We start from the raw sequence: 17,951 nt of genomic DNA, 5'->3' as shown, positions 1-17,951 counted from the left end.
AAAATGTGGTTAAGTTTTATGATTAATTATTTTTATATAAAAATGGTTTTAAAAAAAAAAAGAAAAGTCAAATTGTATGTTAAATTAATTTTTAATGTAAAATTAAATAGAGGTTATATAAAATTGTATATATTATTTGAAAATAATTGTAATTTAACAAATAAATTATAATTAAATATTCAAATATATTTATTAAGAAGTATTTATTGTAAATGAATGAATGAATTTAAAGTTTGAGGAAGATTATGTATCTAATAAAAATATAATCAAAAGTTATAAAATGACTAATGAAGATATAATATAAAATTTTAGTAATATATTTAATGTCAAAATATGATAATAGAAAGTTAAGAAAAACATTATTTGATTAATGGTATTATATATATATTTAAAAGATAATAGAAAAGGTAAGTCTTCATTTACACACAATAATGTAACAATTCATGTAATCACTATTAATAAAATAAATATTATTTACTAATTCTATTGATAAATAATCACTATATACAAAAGACATTTAATATTATTTTTTAATCCTAAATAAATATAAAAAATCTGGTAAACATTAAATTTTTTTTTTGTTATTATGACCTTATATATATTTCAAAATTTGCTTTTTAAGATTATCAATTGGTTCTTCATTACCATAAAATATATATTTATATATATATATATTGTATTTTCCATCTGGATATATATTATTTTATTTAGTTAAAAGTTTATAATAAATATACTAATAAGAACAAAGTCCAAATTAGACATGACTTTCTTCATTATCATAAAGTAGCTAAAAGACCAACACGAAAAACTGTCAATTGACAGATAAATACACATACAAGTATATAAATATATATTTATGCCTAAATACTAATCTTTAACCATATGTAGAAACTTTTTAAAGACACAACAATACTTCACTAACATAAAGATTAAAATTAAAAATAGAAAAAGTTAAAATAAAAATTTATAAATATAAATTTATCTTTCCTTAATACTTATTATTAAAAAAAGTTTTTGAAAACAAAAGAATATACCTTAATAAATATTATACTTTATCTTTTAATGGAATATTTTTAAATATATCCAACAGTGTTATTATTTTAACTAACTATTATTATTAAATGTGTAAATAATTTTAAATATAATTTTATATAATATATAATTGTCATTGTGTATTACTCTTTAAAAATATTCATGCACATAACAATCAAATAAATACATTATCATATCTGATTATTATACAATTGAAAAGATTTTTAAAAAAAAAATAATAAATAAAAATATTATACTTGGCATTTGATGGATACTTATATGTAAATAATTGTTAGAAATTTATGAAATAAGCTATAATAAAAAAATTTAAAAACGTACATATATTAAAAAATAAAATAAATAATTATCTTATTTATATTTCAATATATTAAAAAAAAAAATAAGAAATAGAAAAAAAAAGGAATTAAAATAATTATATAAATATTAATAAGATTTATTAATAACTTTTGACTAAAGAGATTAAAAGGACAAACAACTTATGAAATAAAATTAGGTTAACCTCTCGTTTCAAAATTTTTCGCGCACATATAGTTAGATTCTTCCAAAAAAAAAAGAGGCGAAATATATACATATATATATACATATAACTGTAGAATACTTTATAAATAAAAAAAAAAATTAGTTTTATAAAGATTCTTTTTATATTTCCTTTTTAAATTGAATAATGATAATGTGAATGTGATTCAATTAAACTATAATAATAGTTTAAAAGTGATAGAACAATAAATAAACTTAATTTCCTTTGTTTTCTCATTTTCTTTATATCAAGTATTGGTCAATTTTCAAATTAAACATATACATGAGAAATGGACCATAAGATAATAATAATTAAATATTATTTTTGAGTAAAGAGATTGTTTCAGTGATATCATATTATAATATCATAAATATAATAAGAAATTGTAAGCTTCAATTTATGTATATTTATACTAAGATGATAATATATAACATATTATCAATAAACAATACATTTATAAGTAAATTTTTAGTTTACACATGAAAAAAAATGATTAATAAAATGGTATGTAAATAATGTAAATATAATAAATAAAACAAAAAAAAATATTATGATAAAATAATTAATATTTATTTTGTGAAAATTAAAAAATTTTTTTTTTTTAATAATAATAAGTAAATGATAATTTTTAATAATACAAATATATAAGATAAAATGATGCAAAGAGACTTTTATAAAAAGAAAGATGTATTTTTGGAGTGGTCATTTAATATTTTTATTATTTTATTGGAAGATGAATATGAAAAATAAATCTTTATAAAGTTTTACGTTCTTAATATTATAATCCACTTATCTTATTGTTCTATTTGTACCTTATCAATTGGGTAAAAATAATTATTAAACTTCGATACTAGAATTAAAAAGAATATCAAAATTTTCAATTGTAAAAGATAATATAGTAATATAAAACAATCGTTTCAATGATAACGTAATTGTATTTATTATAAAAACCAAAAATATAAATAAAGAACTTTTATCTCCTTTTTACAACCTTTTAATGCTCTTTATTTTAAGTCTCTAGTTAGATTCTTCCAACTTTGTGTAGCAAATTTTTTTTTAACTCTATTTATTATACAATAGCATAATATATTTATTTCATGATATGTTTTTATTATAAAATATCTTCAATATAATATTACAACATAAATTTTTATGTTTTATTTTTATAATTTATAAATCATTTGATATTTAGGGAAAAAAAAAGTTTTATCTGTAATATTTCATTGTTAAAAAAATTTTTTTTTTTGAAAATTAGATTCTAAAATTATTACTCGAGAGTAGGCATAATTAAAAGCAATCTTAATAACTTTCTTCAAAATAAAACTATTACTAAAAAAAATTTAATCAGAATAATAAAAAAGATTTTGAAGCACAACATATATAAATTTATAAAACAAATTGCCTATCTAAATCACTATAAAAGTTTACAAAATTATCCACAAAAAATAATAAAAGTTAAAGGATGTTTTATATCATATAAAATATTAAAACACCTACATCTTTAATGTTAGATTTCGAAAACTGATAAGAGAAAAAAGGACACTTATCAATTTATTTTCCCACTCTGATAAAGTAAATATAAAGTTTAAAGAAGTTATTAAATAAAAAAATATGTTATTTTTGTTTGCAAATTTATTTATGTAAATTGTTTATTCTAAAAATAGATAACAAATCTAATTTATCAAAACTTGATTAGATAACTATAATTAAAATAAGTATTTTTGTTATAAAACAAAAAGGTATCCATTATTTGAAATGTTGATTTTTTTTTATAGATTTTTAATTTTATGTATATTATAATGTGTTTCATAAATTTTGAAGTTGAAAAAAGAAGTATATTTTTTATAGATTTATGTTAATTATGATAAATTTTTTAAACAGTTTTTTTTTAGAATTATCATTAATTTATTAAAACTTTTAAAATAGAAAGTTTTCCTTTAACTTTCTTATCATTAATAATAATGAAGTCAGCGCCTTTTAATGCAAGATTAAAAAAAAGAATAATCATAAGAAATTTGATTTTATGTTTATTTTTTTGTTTGAAGAAAGTTTTAAGAGATAAGTACATTACATTTTTTTCATCTTTATTATCAGAAAATATAAAATTCTCATGTTTAATGTAATAGTGAATCTCTTATATTTAAAAGTGACATAAACATGAAGACAATAAAATGTTTAACTTTTTCTAATCAGTATGAGCAATAACCTCAATTTCGACACGAGCTGCCTTGGGAAGATTGGCTACTTGAAAAGCAGAACGAGCTGGGAAATCTTTAGTGAAGAAAGTTTTATAAACTTCATTCATTTTCTGGAAATCATTGATATCAGCAAGGAGGACAGTACTTTTTACAATGTTGTCATAAGTACATCCAGCAGCTTTAAGTACCTCTCCAATATTAATCATAGCTTGCTTTGTTTGACCTTCAACATCATCACTTATAAAAGCTCCAGTTGATGGAACAAGTCCAAGAGAACCAGAAAGGTAAATAGTATTACCGACACGAACAGCTTGACTAAATTAAGAATAAATTTATTAGATAATAGATACAAAACAAAAACTTACCTGTATGGTCCAAGAGCTGCTGGAGCATTAGGTGAAGAAATAACAGTTTTCATGATTTTCAAAAAATTACCTGTGAACCTTTAAATAAATGTTAAATGATTTTATCAAATATACAAAAACGAAATTAATATTCAAAATAATGAAAGCACAATAAAAGTATTCGAAAATATTTATTATAATAACTCGTTTTAAATTTTTCTAACTTTTTATCAATATAATCATATCAAATTCATCTTCATACAAATATGCCCTTTAAAAATAAAATTAATAAATTTACTTACTTCATTAATATTGAAAACTAGTAGAAGTAGATTGTTAAAAAAATTGTTACAACCAATTTTAGATAACGATCTCTAGAAATAAAAATTTAAAAGAACATTAATATATGAATTATCAATGAAAGATGTTTAAAAATCAATAACTTATTTTAATAGATAATAAATAACTAAGTGACAGAAAATATTAATTATATTAGAAGTAACTATACAAAGCGAACTTTTAATATAATCCTGATTAAGCCATGCTTAAAAATTTTATAAACTTAAAATACTCTATTCCAGTACATTTATATAATGTTGAACCAAAATAAAGTATCTATCTGTTAGTATACCCTCCAAATTAAAAAAAATTAGTAAAATTCAAAACATTACAATAAAAAATACAGTAAAATTAAAATAAAATAAATAAAAATAAAATAAAATTTTATACCATTTTTTCTTCCTTTATCCTACAGCGAAAAAACTCTAAACTAATTATTATCATTGATAAAATGTTAAAAAAAACTTTTTGATTTATAATTTCTTTGTACAATGTCTGTAATTTCTCGATAATTAATATTAAAAATAAAATTTTTTAACATAAACAGTTAGAAATAAAAAGAAAGTTTTATAAATAATGAATAGTTCTAAAGAGAACCGTTTAAAATATTTCTCGTAATAAACATGAATTTATAAAAAAAATATGCACCTTTTTTTCGTTATATAAAATTCTTATGATATACAGAGAATCAAAAATATAAATAAAAAAAAATCGACATTTCCAAGTTATCTATATCTTTTTATGTTATCACAGTAATAATTACTTTAGCCATAATTATCTACAAATATTATGAAAAATTTATTTTAAACAAAATTTTACTATTAAACAATTAAAATAAATAAATCTATGAACAAAAATAAAATACTTTTTTATTTTATAATTTCTTTACATACTTTACTAATTTTATCAGGAGAGAAGAATTAACGGATAAAAACCAAAAAAAAAAAAAGAACCACGTTGCAAAATAATATGAAAAGTATCTAAAATTATTATTATATTTGAAAGAAAATAACCGATGAAAAATAGAATATATACATTATTATACATTCATCTTTTATCAACAACCACTACCCCATATACATACTGTTTGCTTTTTGTCACCTGTAGCTAAATAATTACCCAAAGGATGCCATGCAATACTAACAACAGCTCCTTCATGAGCATCCTTTACTGGAAGAATTTTTTCTAATTTAGTTGATTGAATATTCCATATGAAAACAAGACCATTAGCTGAACCTGTAGCTATGTATCTACCATTAGGACTGACAGTACATTTACTATGATCAGATGATATTCTAAATTGTTCTGCACTATAACTATGAAGTTCCATCATATTTCTAATATCAATTAAGGACAAAGTCTCATCGGCTATAGAACATAAAACTTGCATTGTACCGGGAACTTCATGAAGTGATGTTACTTTATCCTCAAATGTTATAAAATTTTGTGATTCAGAACTAGGTGATCTTTCATCCCATAGATGAACTTCTTTTCTAACATGTCCTGATAAAAAACAACTAGCCATTTCAGTTGCATCTAAAATATCTAAAATAGTTGTACCAGGAAGGTAATTTCTTATTATTTGTTGTTTACTAAGATCCCAAATTTTAATTACTCTATCTCTACCACCAGAAGCAACTTTTTTATTTAAATCAAAAAACTTAGCAGACATTACAGCATCAGTATGGCCCGTAAAGGTGTATCTAACTGTTTCATTAGATATATTCCATATATATGTACAAGTATCATTAGAAGCACCTAATATAAGACCTTTATCTTCACATATATCTAATCTATTTAGGCCCTTTTTGGCTTTTCTATATGTATTAATTTTTGTTATTTTTTCATTATCATATTTAAATCTTCTTAAAATTTTATCACTACTAGATGTATATAAAAAATCCCCGTCTTTAGACCAAATAATATCTGTGACATCATCAGATTCACTAACTTTTTGTTTTTCAACACACTTATTCATAAGTAAATCATATCCGGATAACATTCCTAAAGCTGGAAGCTTATATTGATCATCACCAATATACTCGTAGCTGGAAATAGAATCACCACTGTTAATCCTTTTTAAGATAAATATTTTTATTAAAGCATTAATATATTGAAAAAATAAACTTACAATGGACCTTCTTTGTTACTAGTGTTATCATCTCTATTGGCAATATTTTTACCTAAAGCTTCTTGTAGCATTTTTTCACGTTGCCTTTGATTTTCCCTTTCAACTTCAACATTATACCATTCAACTTCTCTTATTTTTAATTTATTATATTGATCAAGAATATTTGAATAATCTTTAGTCATTTCAGTTAATTTTTCATTTAAAATATTTGCACGAAGATTTAATTCTAAGTAATCATCATGGAGAAGACCTTTGGCATCGATTTCTTCTTTCAACTCTTGTTTTAACCGATTTATTTCTGTGTCTTTTTTCTTTACTGTATCAGATAATATATTGTTATCATTTTTTAATTTATCAATTTCCTGTTCATATATCTTAACTTTCCTTTTTTCTTCTAGTAATTCATTAGAAACATCTGATGATAAATGATTAGTAGTCGATGGACTTGAAGACCATTGTCCATGAATTTGTTGTCTTGCCAATCTTATGGATAAATTTTTATACTCTTCTACTAAATTTTTATCTAAAAAGTATATATTATATCATTTGATATAAAAAAATAAAATAAATGATATTATACTTACAAGTAGTGACATAGTTGTTTATTTGTGATTGACTTCTGTTTCGTTGTTGTAACCTTTCAACAATAACATCTCTAAATGATGACGGTTCTTCCATCATGTTGGTAAGAATTGATAAATTTATTTATTAATTAATTATTAGATAATTAATAAAATTGTAAAAGATTAAAAATTTTGTTATTTATAATAGATAGTGAAGTGATGCGTTATACCAATTCATGTGATAACTACTATTAAGCGGTATCGTTGTAAGATGGCAAAAATTAATAAGTGATAAATTATTACAAGAAAAAATTTTATTACATTTTTATGAAAAGTATAAATTAAAAAAAAAATCTAATTTTGATAAAAGATATTAAAAATAGTATAGATCATAAAATTAAAAAAAAAATGATTTTTTATTATTTAGAGTATGATGCCATATAAATAATGTCCAATAATTATAATTCACTTTGTGTAGTAATTACTAAATTCGAAAAAACTCATAGTTAAAAATAAAATTATAGCATACTATTTTAAATTTTCTTTTTTTGTTTAAAAGAAATATTTCATAAAAGTGTCATATTTAACAAAAATTATTTAAAAATGCAGATTTGTTTATTTATTTTTCATAAAACACTTTTATTTTTAAATTAAATAAATAAAATAAGTATTAAATATTGAATCAAGAAACTATATTATTTATTCAAGATCGATAAAAAAGTTAATAATATAATTATATTAAAAAATAAAGTTAAAAATAATATAATTGTAAATAAAGTTTATTTTTAGTTAAAAAAAAATGAATATAAAATCAAATGTTTTAGAATTTGATTCCACAGATAATCATGCGTTGGTATTCTTTAATTTTATTTATTGTTACTTATTTATATATAGTTCAAGTTGATTCCAAAATTTATAAAATAAATGTAATTTCTAAGGATGGTATTAAGAATTATGAATTTAATGGAAAAACTTTTGGAACTATGAATAGAGTTAAAATATACATTGAACAATTAAAAAACAAAGAAGGTCATGGTAAAAAACTTTCTGGAAAAAAATCAAAACCTTATGTACATATAATAAAAAAATTCAGAAAAATTAAGCTTGTAGATGTTGAAAAAGAAACAAAAATAACAGACAACAAGGATAATACAGAAAAACCAAAAATAATAGACAACAAGGATATTACAGAAAAACCAAAGGTAATAGACAACAAGGATATTACAGAAAAACCAAAGGTAATAGACAACAAAGATAAAACAGAAAAACCAAAAGTAGTAGACAACAAAGATAAAACAGAAAAACCAAAAGTAGTAGACAACAAAGATAAAACAGAAAAACCAAAAGTAATAGACAACAAGGATAATACAGAAAAACCAAAAGTAATTGACAACAAGGATAAAACAGAAAAACCAAAAGTAATTGACAACAAGGATAAAACAGAAAAACCAAAAGTAATAGACAACAAGGATAATACAGAAAAACCAAAAGTAATTGACAACAAGGATAAAACAGAAAAACCAAAAGTAATTGACAACAAGGATAAAACAGAAAAACCAAAAGTAATAGACAACAAGGACAAAACAGAAAAACCAAAAGTAATAGACAACAAGGATGATAAAGAAAAAAAACCAACTATACAAGATGTGGTAAGAATTTCTTTTCATTTTAATAAATTTTCTTGTAGTTTTTAAATCAAACAAATAAATATCGTGAAAGTCATCAAGTTAAGCCGCTTACTATCAATCCTGAAATAACTGCTGCAGCACAAGCATATGCTGAAAAACTTGCAGCATCAGGTTCATTTGAACATGACACCAATACCAAATATGGAGAAAATCTTTACTTTCACTCACATACTCCTGATGATGCCGTTAATTCATGGTACAGTGAAGTTCGCCATTACAGCTTCCATTTTCCAATCTTTTCATTCAGCACAGGACACTTTACAGCTTTAGTATGGAAATCAACAAAAGAAATGGGATGTGGTACAGCTAAGGGTAAAAAAGGTTACTATGTTGTTTGTAAATATTCTCCACCAGGAAATGTTCATGGAAAGTATTCAGAAAATGTTCTAGCAAAGAAATCATAAAATACAATCAAGATTACACTTGAGACAATAAAATTTCTTGTTAGTAATTCAAATTTTTTTAAAAACAAATTTTACCAAATTATGCTTTTATGACATTCATATACAATATATTTTTTTTTGATTCATTTTAGATTTATTTTTTGCACGTAATAAATCCTATACACTTCTGATTATATTAATATATTATCAATAACTTTTATGTGGGAAAATAATAAAGTAAGATTTTCTAACAATAAATATTTCTTTTATTTTCACTCATTTCTCTTTTTAATCAAAACTAAAGGTTCTACTTCTCATTGTTATAAAAATAAACTTAAGACTAGACATTACGAATGACTCATAAATAAAAAAAAATAAAACTTTTATTGTAACTTACCAATTTCATCAAAGAACAAAGCAAAAAAGTAGCCAACAGAAAAGCGCCTTAAATTATATTATTTCTTTCCAATTTGAGATTTTAATAATGTATACAAATTAACTTAATTTAAATTACAAAAGGAATTTTTTTTTTTGTTAATTTCTTCTGTATCAAAAATTACTATATTTTTGGCGGTATTTTAAAATACTGTTAGAATGGAATTTTTATCTTTGCCAGAACCTTTTAGAATACAAGTTTTAAAAAATTTAGACTGGAAAAGTCTGATAAATGCTAAACTTGTGTCAAGAGGTTTGTACTTAACAATTGAGAAAAACATTAATTTTATGGATAGGCCAAAAATAAAAAATTTGGGTATCTATTGTGACAAAAAACTTGATGACAAAGAAATAATAAGAGTAAGATATAGTATTTTTCCCGAAAACTGCATCTTAAGAAAACGTCTAAAAGTTGTAGGTTTTAATTAACAATTTAACAATGGCATTTTTATTAAGATTCATTTTGAAGATTTAAATGAGTATGAACAATTTTTACAAAAACTTGACTTTAGTAAACTTGATTATCTTCATTTTCGAATTTGTGATACCTCAGATGTGGTAGGAATTTTTAATAAATATTATTGTGGAGGAAACTATATTGAGACATTTGTTCTTGACGATACTGGTGAATCAGAAAAAAAGAATGCTAATAATGTTTTAAATTTAATATCAAAAATAAAAGATGTTGGAAAAATGTATTTAACATTAAATTTTCCATTTCAAAAATTACCTATGAGTTTTATGTTTCCTGAAATGGGTTCATTAAAAGAATTTAGTATTGAAGAAAAAAATGGTACAAGATTAATAACAACAAAAATGATTATTAATATAATTAACAACAACCCTGGTATGGCTTATTTTAAAGTATCAACTGACAGTGAAAGCTTCTACATGAAGGTAACTGAATGTATATTTGAATTGGAAGCCTTTAACATGGAAAACAGATGTAGTCATACACCATTTGAGATATCATTTTTTAATATAACTAATTTTACATTATCAGAAGAAAGATTTTATAGAGAACTTTTTAACAAATTTAATAATAGAAGTGATTTTGAAGTTACAAATGATAATGGAAATTATAATTTTAAAAAAACCGTGGAATGTTCAAAATGTAAGATTCAACATTTAAATTTGATCTCATATGATTGTGACCTTAAAATTGTTAAAATTGTTTTTATGTAAAATCTACTGGTTTTAAGGCACATACTGATTACTAATTTTTATTTTTTTTTAAAGAAAAATATTTGTATTATAATTTTATCAAAAATAAAATCTTTCAATTATACCTTTTCTTATATTAAATTAAAGTATACATTCATTTAATCTTTAATCCTACCAATGTTTGTTTAAATAAAATATTATTATTAGAATTTAGTATTACAAATTTATTTCTAAAATAGGATTTTTGTTATCTTATTGTGATTTTTATTAATAATTATTTAATTTAGAATAATTTTTTTTTAATATAAAATTATTAAAAAGTTCAAAAATTGTTTTATATATTTCTGGTTGTGAAGTATTGTTGTGCAATAATAAATAAATTTTAGAAATTTATTTGAATAATAATTTTTTTAATTCTCTTATTTTGACTATTATCATTGATTGAACTTTTAACGTCCCTTACCTAAATTTCCATTAGTAGTTTTAGTGTTTTTCTTAGTTTTAGGAGGTTGTGTTGTTGAAGAATTTTTGGAACCAGAATTTGAATTCGTTTGTGAACTATTTGCTAAAGAACGAGATTTTATTGATGAAGTTGATACAGATGAAGTTGAAGATGATAAAGATGAATTAATAGATAAATCCATCATCCGCCTAATTTTTTGTCTATTTATACGACGTTTTCTTCTTATTAAAATAGTTACAATTAGTACTATAATAATCACCATACCACTAACTATGCTTACTATTATTATGATAAAAAGTTTATTTGATAAAGAATCATTTTCATTTAAAATTTTGATTTTTTGAATGGTAGAAAATTTTGTTTCAAAAATTGTTTCATATATACATTGAATTTCAAAATCATTTAAAATATCTTGTAAATGATATTCAATTTCTTTATTAGTAACATGCATTTTATTAGTTGATTTTGAGAAATCACTTAATGTTTCCATTTCTTTGTCATCTTCAAGAAAATTAATCTTAATTCTTAAAAGTTTGCTAAATGAACCATATTTTTTTTGACAACTGACTTTACCATTTTTTCCAACTAATATCTCTTTAAGGGGTACATCAGTATGATTATAAGGTAAAATAAAAACTTTATTTACCGTAACAAGTTTTTTGTCAAATTTTGCTACATTTGATTTGATTTCACAATCATATTTACCAAAATAACTCATTCCAGAAGATGAAAAATTAAATTCAAATGAATATGGTAATTGTTTTACTTTATTATTTTCATCATGAATAATAGAAAAATGTACATATCTTGAATAAAATTCATCCAAATGTGGAATGTGTTCATTATCAACTTTTGATAAACATTTTAATATAGATACTTTATTCATATCTTTTTTTTCTATATATTGCAAAAATACCTTATTTTTTTTATTGTATGTTATAAATTTTAATGAGTCAACAACTGGAAATATTGTTACATTAAGTTTGTTTGGTAACCTTTTTGAACATCGTGGATTTTCATATACATTTTCATCTTCTAATCTTGTTTCTGAATTTGCATTTTCTAAGCATTTTTTAAATGGTTTTGTTTTATAAATATTTATGATCTGTCCTGCATAAAATTTGAAATTTTTACCGTAGTCTATTTTGTCTACTACATTTTTATTCATGTAGTATTCAGATGCTGGAGTATAACCAAAATGATAATAATCATTGCTATCTTCACCATCATAACATTTTATTTTATAATCTACTACATCACTAATATTTTGAAATGAAACTGTAACTTTTGATTTTTTTAATTTATATCCAATATTCAAATCAGGTTTTGTTGGTTGTTTCAATTTTCCACAAATAAAAAAAGATGATTCACTAACTTTTATGAAAAAAATAGGTGTAATTATATGAGCATAATCATTAGCTTTTACAAAATATCCATTATCTTTTATATTATCTTCTGGTACAAATTTTATTATTCCTTTTTTGGAAACCCAATTAACATATGGACATATAGATAACCTCATTAATTCATTGTTTATTTCTATTGTTTTTAAATTTATATGATTATCTTTTGATGTTATTACGAACAAAATAGCATAGTCAGCATGATATACTCCATCTTTTCCTTCCATGATACCTTTCGTTTCATTTTTAAAAACTAAAAACCATCCAATGTCACATTGCCTAATATTACAAATAAATTTATTAACTCTTAGAAACTTGAGATCATGTCCTTCTTTAAAACTTGCTGTATAATAAATAAAATATTTTTTTGATATTTGGTTTACATATAATTCTACATTATCATACCAAGTAAAGTTAGAAATTTTGGGGTTTCTAAAATGTATTATTGAAAACGATGTTTCATTTATCTGAAGGTTTTTTAATTTTTTAAAATCAATTTCTTCTTCTTCATAGTTAAAAATAGAACCATCTTGTTTTGTTCTTGTAATACTAAATAATTCAGATGTAGTTTTAACTAATGGTATATTGATCAAAATTACTATAGTAATTAAGAATTTTATCATAATTATTGATATATTTGATACAATACATTCGAATATATATTTTTATAGTATTCATATTTCAGACATTTTCTTTATAAAAAATTTGTTTTAATAATTAGTATTCACATACACAAGAAAAAAATAAATTAAGGAGTTAAATTGAGCAAGTATAATTATAGTTTTAAAAAAATTTTTTTATCACATTTTCAGAGGTAAAATCAGAAATCTAGAAAATTTTCAGCCAATTTTTATATCTCTGAAAAAATAATGTTACAGCTATAAAAATTAATATTTTAGAACTACTTTTGAATAGAAATCGAATGAAACTAGTCCCATCTTCATAGGGTCATTATTTGCTGAGATACTGAAAAGTCGGGAACAATGAATATTTTAGAAGAATTTCCGCCCTTCGTTATATCTTTAATCAAAATGAAGAAAATTCCAAGCAGACTTCTGCAATCGACTTCAAATGAGTTTTCATAAGGGGTCTACCTTCAAAAAATTTTTATACCTTTAATAACTTTCGAGATATAAAAAAATGGTGACAATGGATTACGCGCGAAAAAGTACCAAGTTTCATATCTCAAGAACGGTTGAAAATTTAAAAATCTTTTCAACGTAGGGTATACCTTAAATCACGAAAGAAGCACAGCGCAACAAATTTCATAGTTCTGTGACCTCATAAACTTGAGTTATTACACAATTCTTAAAACTTTTTTCAAAACATATTTCTTATCATAGCTTCATTTTTAGAAGTCCTATGAAGATGTGAATAGGCTTAATGAATTTCTCGTAAAAAATTGATCTAGAATAAAGCATTTATTTTCAAAATATCTCATTCTATCATAGAAGTCGAAATTTACAAAAAAATGTTCCACAATTTCGCCCCCCAACTTTGAATTCTTATAACTCCTGAAGTTTAAATTTTCGAATATTGTTGATTATATTCAAAATTCATCCCGTTTCAAGAGCTATCGAATGACTATAGTTTTATAATTAAATTCCAAAAAACGTTGTTTACTTTTGGTCACAGTTTTAGAGGTAAAATAAGAAATCTAGAAAATTTTCAGCTAATTTTTATATCTCTGAAAATAATAATGTCATGGCTGTAAAAATTAAAATTCTAGACCTACTTTTGAATAGAAATCGAATGAAACTAGTCCCATCTTCATAGGGTCATAATTTGCTGAGATACTGAAAAGTCGGGAACAATGAATATTTTTGAAAAATTTCCGCCTTTGTTCATATCTCGCTTCAAAATCATGATAAATAAAATCAGATTTTTGCAATCGTCTTCAAATCAGTTTTCAAGTGAGGTCTACCTTCAAAATATTTTTATATCTTTAACCACTTTCGAAATATAAAAAAACGGTGACAATGGATTACGCGCGAAAAAGTACCAACTTCAGTATTTCAAGAACGGTTGAAAATATAAAAAAGTTTTCAACGTACGGTACATCTTAAATTATGAAAGAAGCACAGCGCATCAAATTTCATGGACCTGTGACTTCATTAACTTAAGTTATCACTAAGTTGTTAAAACTTTTTTCTAAACATATTTCTTATCATATCTTCATTTTTATAAGTCCTATCAAGATGTGAATAGGCTTAATGAATTTATCGTAAAAAATTGACCTAGAAACAACTGTTTATTTGTAGAATATCTCATTGTATCATAGAAGTCGAAATTTACATAAAAATATTCCCCAATTTCGCCCTCAACTTTGACAGCTCATAACTCATGAAATTTTAATTTTCGAATATTGTTGATTATATTCAAAATTCATCCCGTTTCATGGGCTATCGAATGACTATAGTAGCATATTCAAATTCAAAAAAAAGTTGTTTATTTTTAGTCGTATTTTTAGAGGTAAAATCAGAAATCTAGAAAAATTTCAGCCAATTTTTATATCTCTGAAAATAATAATGATATAGCTATGAAAATTATTAATCTAGAATAACTTTTGAAAAGAAATCGAATGAAACTAGTCCCATCTTCATAGGATCATTATTTGCTAAGATACTGAAAAGTCGGGAACAATGAATATTTTAGAAAAATTTCCGCCCTTGGTCATATCTTGCTTCAAAATCATGATAAATAAAATCAGATTTCTGCAATCGTCTTCAAATGAGTTTTTAAGTGGGGTCTACCTTCAAAATTTTTTTATACCTTTAATAACTTTCGAGATATAAAAAAATGGTGACAATGGATTACGCGCGAAAAAGTACCAAGTTTCATATCTCAAGAACGGTTGAAAATTTTAATATCTTTTCAACGTACGGTACATCTTAAATTATGAAAGAAGCACAGCGCATCCAATTTTATAGACCTGTGACTTCATTAACTTGAGTTATCACTAAATTCTTGAAACTCTTTTTTAAGCATATTTCTTATCATAGCTTCATTTTTAGAAGTCCTATGAAGATGTGAATAGGCTTAATGAATTTCTCGTAAAAAACTGATCTAGAATAAAGCATTTATTTTTAAAATATCTCATTGTATCATAGAAGTCGAAATTTACATAAAAATATTCCACAATTTCGCCCCCCAACTTTGAATACTTATAACTCCTGAAGTTTCAGTTTTTGAATATTGTTGATTATATTCAAAATTCATCCCGTTTCAAGGGCTATCGAATGACTATAGTTTCATAATCAAATTTCAAAAAAAAGTTTTTTTTTTAATTTTTATAGAAAAAATTTTTTATTAAACCAACATTGTAATTTTAAAAAATAATTTTACATAAATATAATATTCAAAAAAAATTTCTATTACCTCAGTGATTCCAAAATTAAGTTAAAGAAATAATTTTAAGTTAGTTTTTAATAAGATTTTGATTAATTCTGGTATCATTTACATGGAACTTTTTTATCTTGTAATATGTTAAAAAATACATCTACAAAAAACTATCAAAAATGTAGCTATAATTCAAGATAAAAATTTTATAGGAAAAAAGATTTATTGTTGTGAACATATTTTCACGTTTTAGATATACAACAAAGTGTAGAAATTTTTTAGAATGTTAGTTGATCTTGAATAAAAATCTTTTATTGTTAACAGGATTAGATGGCATCTTATTTATCTTAAAAAATTAATTAAATGAATAATATCTTTTTGCTAAAACTTCTACTTTTTATAGAGATTAGAAATTAGCCATAAAAATGTAAATTAAAACATGATATTAGATAACTTTTGGCTATTTTTCTAGTAATTAAAAATTAATTAATAATATAATGTTTTTTCTAACATTTATCTATGTATAAATAAATATATATTATTTATTACTTTCAATAAGAAAAATTTTTATAAAAAAATTAACATTTCCGTATGTAGAAAAGTGTATGTTATTAAATTTATTGTTATAAAAAAAATTTATCATTAACTATTAAAGCTAATCAAAAAATGTATCAAAATCAAATCTTATTGAGTGATAAATTCCACACAGCTCACACTCCTTTCGACCAATAAATTCATGTTCAACACTTGAAAAGGCTGTGTGAGTTATTGCAAAATCGTACCTGATAAAAAAATCTTTAATTAATTCTATATCAAGAAGTGTCAGAGGTCGAGATTTATAAAATATTACACGTGGATTGAATGATTGACCAGTACATTCATTTTTCATACAAAAAACTACTTTTTCTGTAAAACATTTTACAACATCTAAATAAATATTTTCATTTTTAAATGAAATAGCAAGAGAAAAATCAACACTACTATTGTTTATTAATTGAAGAATCATTTCTTTTGTAACAAAATTTGTTCCATTTCTTTCTTCAATGTATAAACGACTTAAGAAATTCATTTTTGGAAAAATATAATCTTTAGGTAAATGGTCATTTGGAAAATTTAATACTAAACTTATGTATTCAGCATTTCTTATCTTATTTATAAATTCTAATATATCATTACATATACTATTTTTTATTCTACCATAGTCATAAAGATCAACTTCTTTTATATAGTTTCCTCCCTTGTAATACTTGTTGAATAATTTAATGATTTCTGTACCACTGCATATATCAATAAAAATATGTTTTAATATTGTTAAATCATTACTTCTAAGAAAATCTTCATAACCTTCAATATTGGTAAAAAAAATCTAAAAGTAAAGTAAAAAAAAATATTTAATTTTAAAAAAATTTAGAGAAAATTACTTTTTTTGCTTCATCAACATGAAATTCATCATCTTGGTGTTCTTCATTACATATTAAATATGCTATTTTTATTCTCTCTGTAATATTTTTTTGTTTTCCACAATCAATATTTATAGCACATAACTTTGGTTTCTCAAACTTGAAGATATTTTCTTTAATTAGAATATTAAGTTTCTTACATACAAATTTTACATTAATTATACTTTTCCAGTCAACACATTTAAGAATATTAATTTGGAGATGTTTTGGTAATGATAAAAAATCCATATTTATCGAATGATAAAATAAAAGTATTTTATACTTAATTTCAAATAATTTATTACTACAAATTTTATATAATATAATTAATTATAATTTATAAAATTTAAAAAAGAATATAATTTTAAAATGTTTTTATATCAATTTTGAACTTTAACCGTTGTTTTAATAGAATTTTATAAATGATCTTAGTAATTTTGTGTTATTTTTTGACCCTTTATACTATGTTATATTAGTATATCATTTAATTAA

General features: G+C 22.3%; 6 protein-coding genes across 6 annotated transcripts; 2 read left to right on the top strand and 4 right to left on the bottom strand.

The window, feature by feature from the left end:
- Positions 1–3,755: 3,755 nt before the first annotated feature.
- SRAE_2000133000 (Ribonuclease UK114) lies at positions 3,756–4,419 on the bottom strand (the record flags this gene model as incomplete). The annotated part of the gene is made up of 3 exons (XM_024652269.1): positions 3,756–4,083; positions 4,134–4,211; positions 4,415–4,419. 3 exons carry the CDS (start codon positions 4,417–4,419, stop codon positions 3,756–3,758), a joined length of 411 nt encoding a protein of 136 aa, XP_024505862.1.
- A 1,089-nt stretch (positions 4,420–5,508) lies between these two features.
- SRAE_2000132900 (Autophagy-related protein 16-2) lies at positions 5,509–7,263 on the bottom strand (the record flags this gene model as incomplete). Its single annotated transcript, XM_024652268.1, has 3 exons — positions 5,509–6,526; positions 6,583–7,105; positions 7,167–7,263. 3 exons carry the CDS (start codon positions 7,261–7,263, stop codon positions 5,509–5,511), a joined length of 1,638 nt encoding a protein of 545 aa, XP_024505861.1.
- A 727-nt stretch (positions 7,264–7,990) lies between these two features.
- On the top strand, positions 7,991–9,237 carry SRAE_2000132800 (CAP domain-containing protein; the record flags this gene model as incomplete). The annotated part of the gene is made up of 2 exons (XM_024652267.1): positions 7,991–8,794; positions 8,833–9,237. The coding sequence occupies 2 exons, from the start codon at positions 7,991–7,993 to the stop codon at positions 9,235–9,237; spliced, it is 1,209 nt and encodes a 402-aa protein (XP_024505860.1).
- A 573-nt stretch (positions 9,238–9,810) lies between these two features.
- Positions 9,811–10,836, top strand: SRAE_2000132700 (F-box domain-containing protein; the record flags this gene model as incomplete). The annotated part of the gene is made up of 2 exons (XM_024652266.1): positions 9,811–10,065; positions 10,108–10,836. 2 exons carry the CDS (start codon positions 9,811–9,813, stop codon positions 10,834–10,836), a joined length of 984 nt encoding a protein of 327 aa, XP_024505859.1.
- Positions 10,837–11,264: 428 nt separating this feature from the next.
- Positions 11,265–13,304, bottom strand: SRAE_2000132600 (Hypothetical protein; the record flags this gene model as incomplete). The annotated part of the gene is made up of 1 exon (XM_024652265.1): positions 11,265–13,304. The coding sequence occupies one exon, from the start codon at positions 13,302–13,304 to the stop codon at positions 11,265–11,267; it is 2,040 nt and encodes a 679-aa protein (XP_024505858.1).
- A 3,371-nt stretch (positions 13,305–16,675) lies between these two features.
- SRAE_2000132500 (Hypothetical protein) lies at positions 16,676–17,708 on the bottom strand (the record flags this gene model as incomplete). Its single annotated transcript, XM_024652264.1, has 3 exons — positions 16,676–17,386; positions 17,442–17,579; positions 17,625–17,708. The coding sequence occupies 3 exons, from the start codon at positions 17,706–17,708 to the stop codon at positions 16,676–16,678; spliced, it is 933 nt and encodes a 310-aa protein (XP_024505857.1).
- Positions 17,709–17,951: the final 243 nt, after the last annotated feature.

Source organism: Strongyloides ratti, assembly GCF_001040885.1.
Source record: "Strongyloides ratti genome assembly S_ratti_ED321, chromosome : 2".
NCBI lineage: Eukaryota > Metazoa > Nematoda > Chromadorea > Rhabditida > Strongyloididae > Strongyloides > Strongyloides ratti.
Note: the sequence above shows the minus strand (reverse complement) of the source record. Positions and strands in the feature narration are given on the sequence as shown.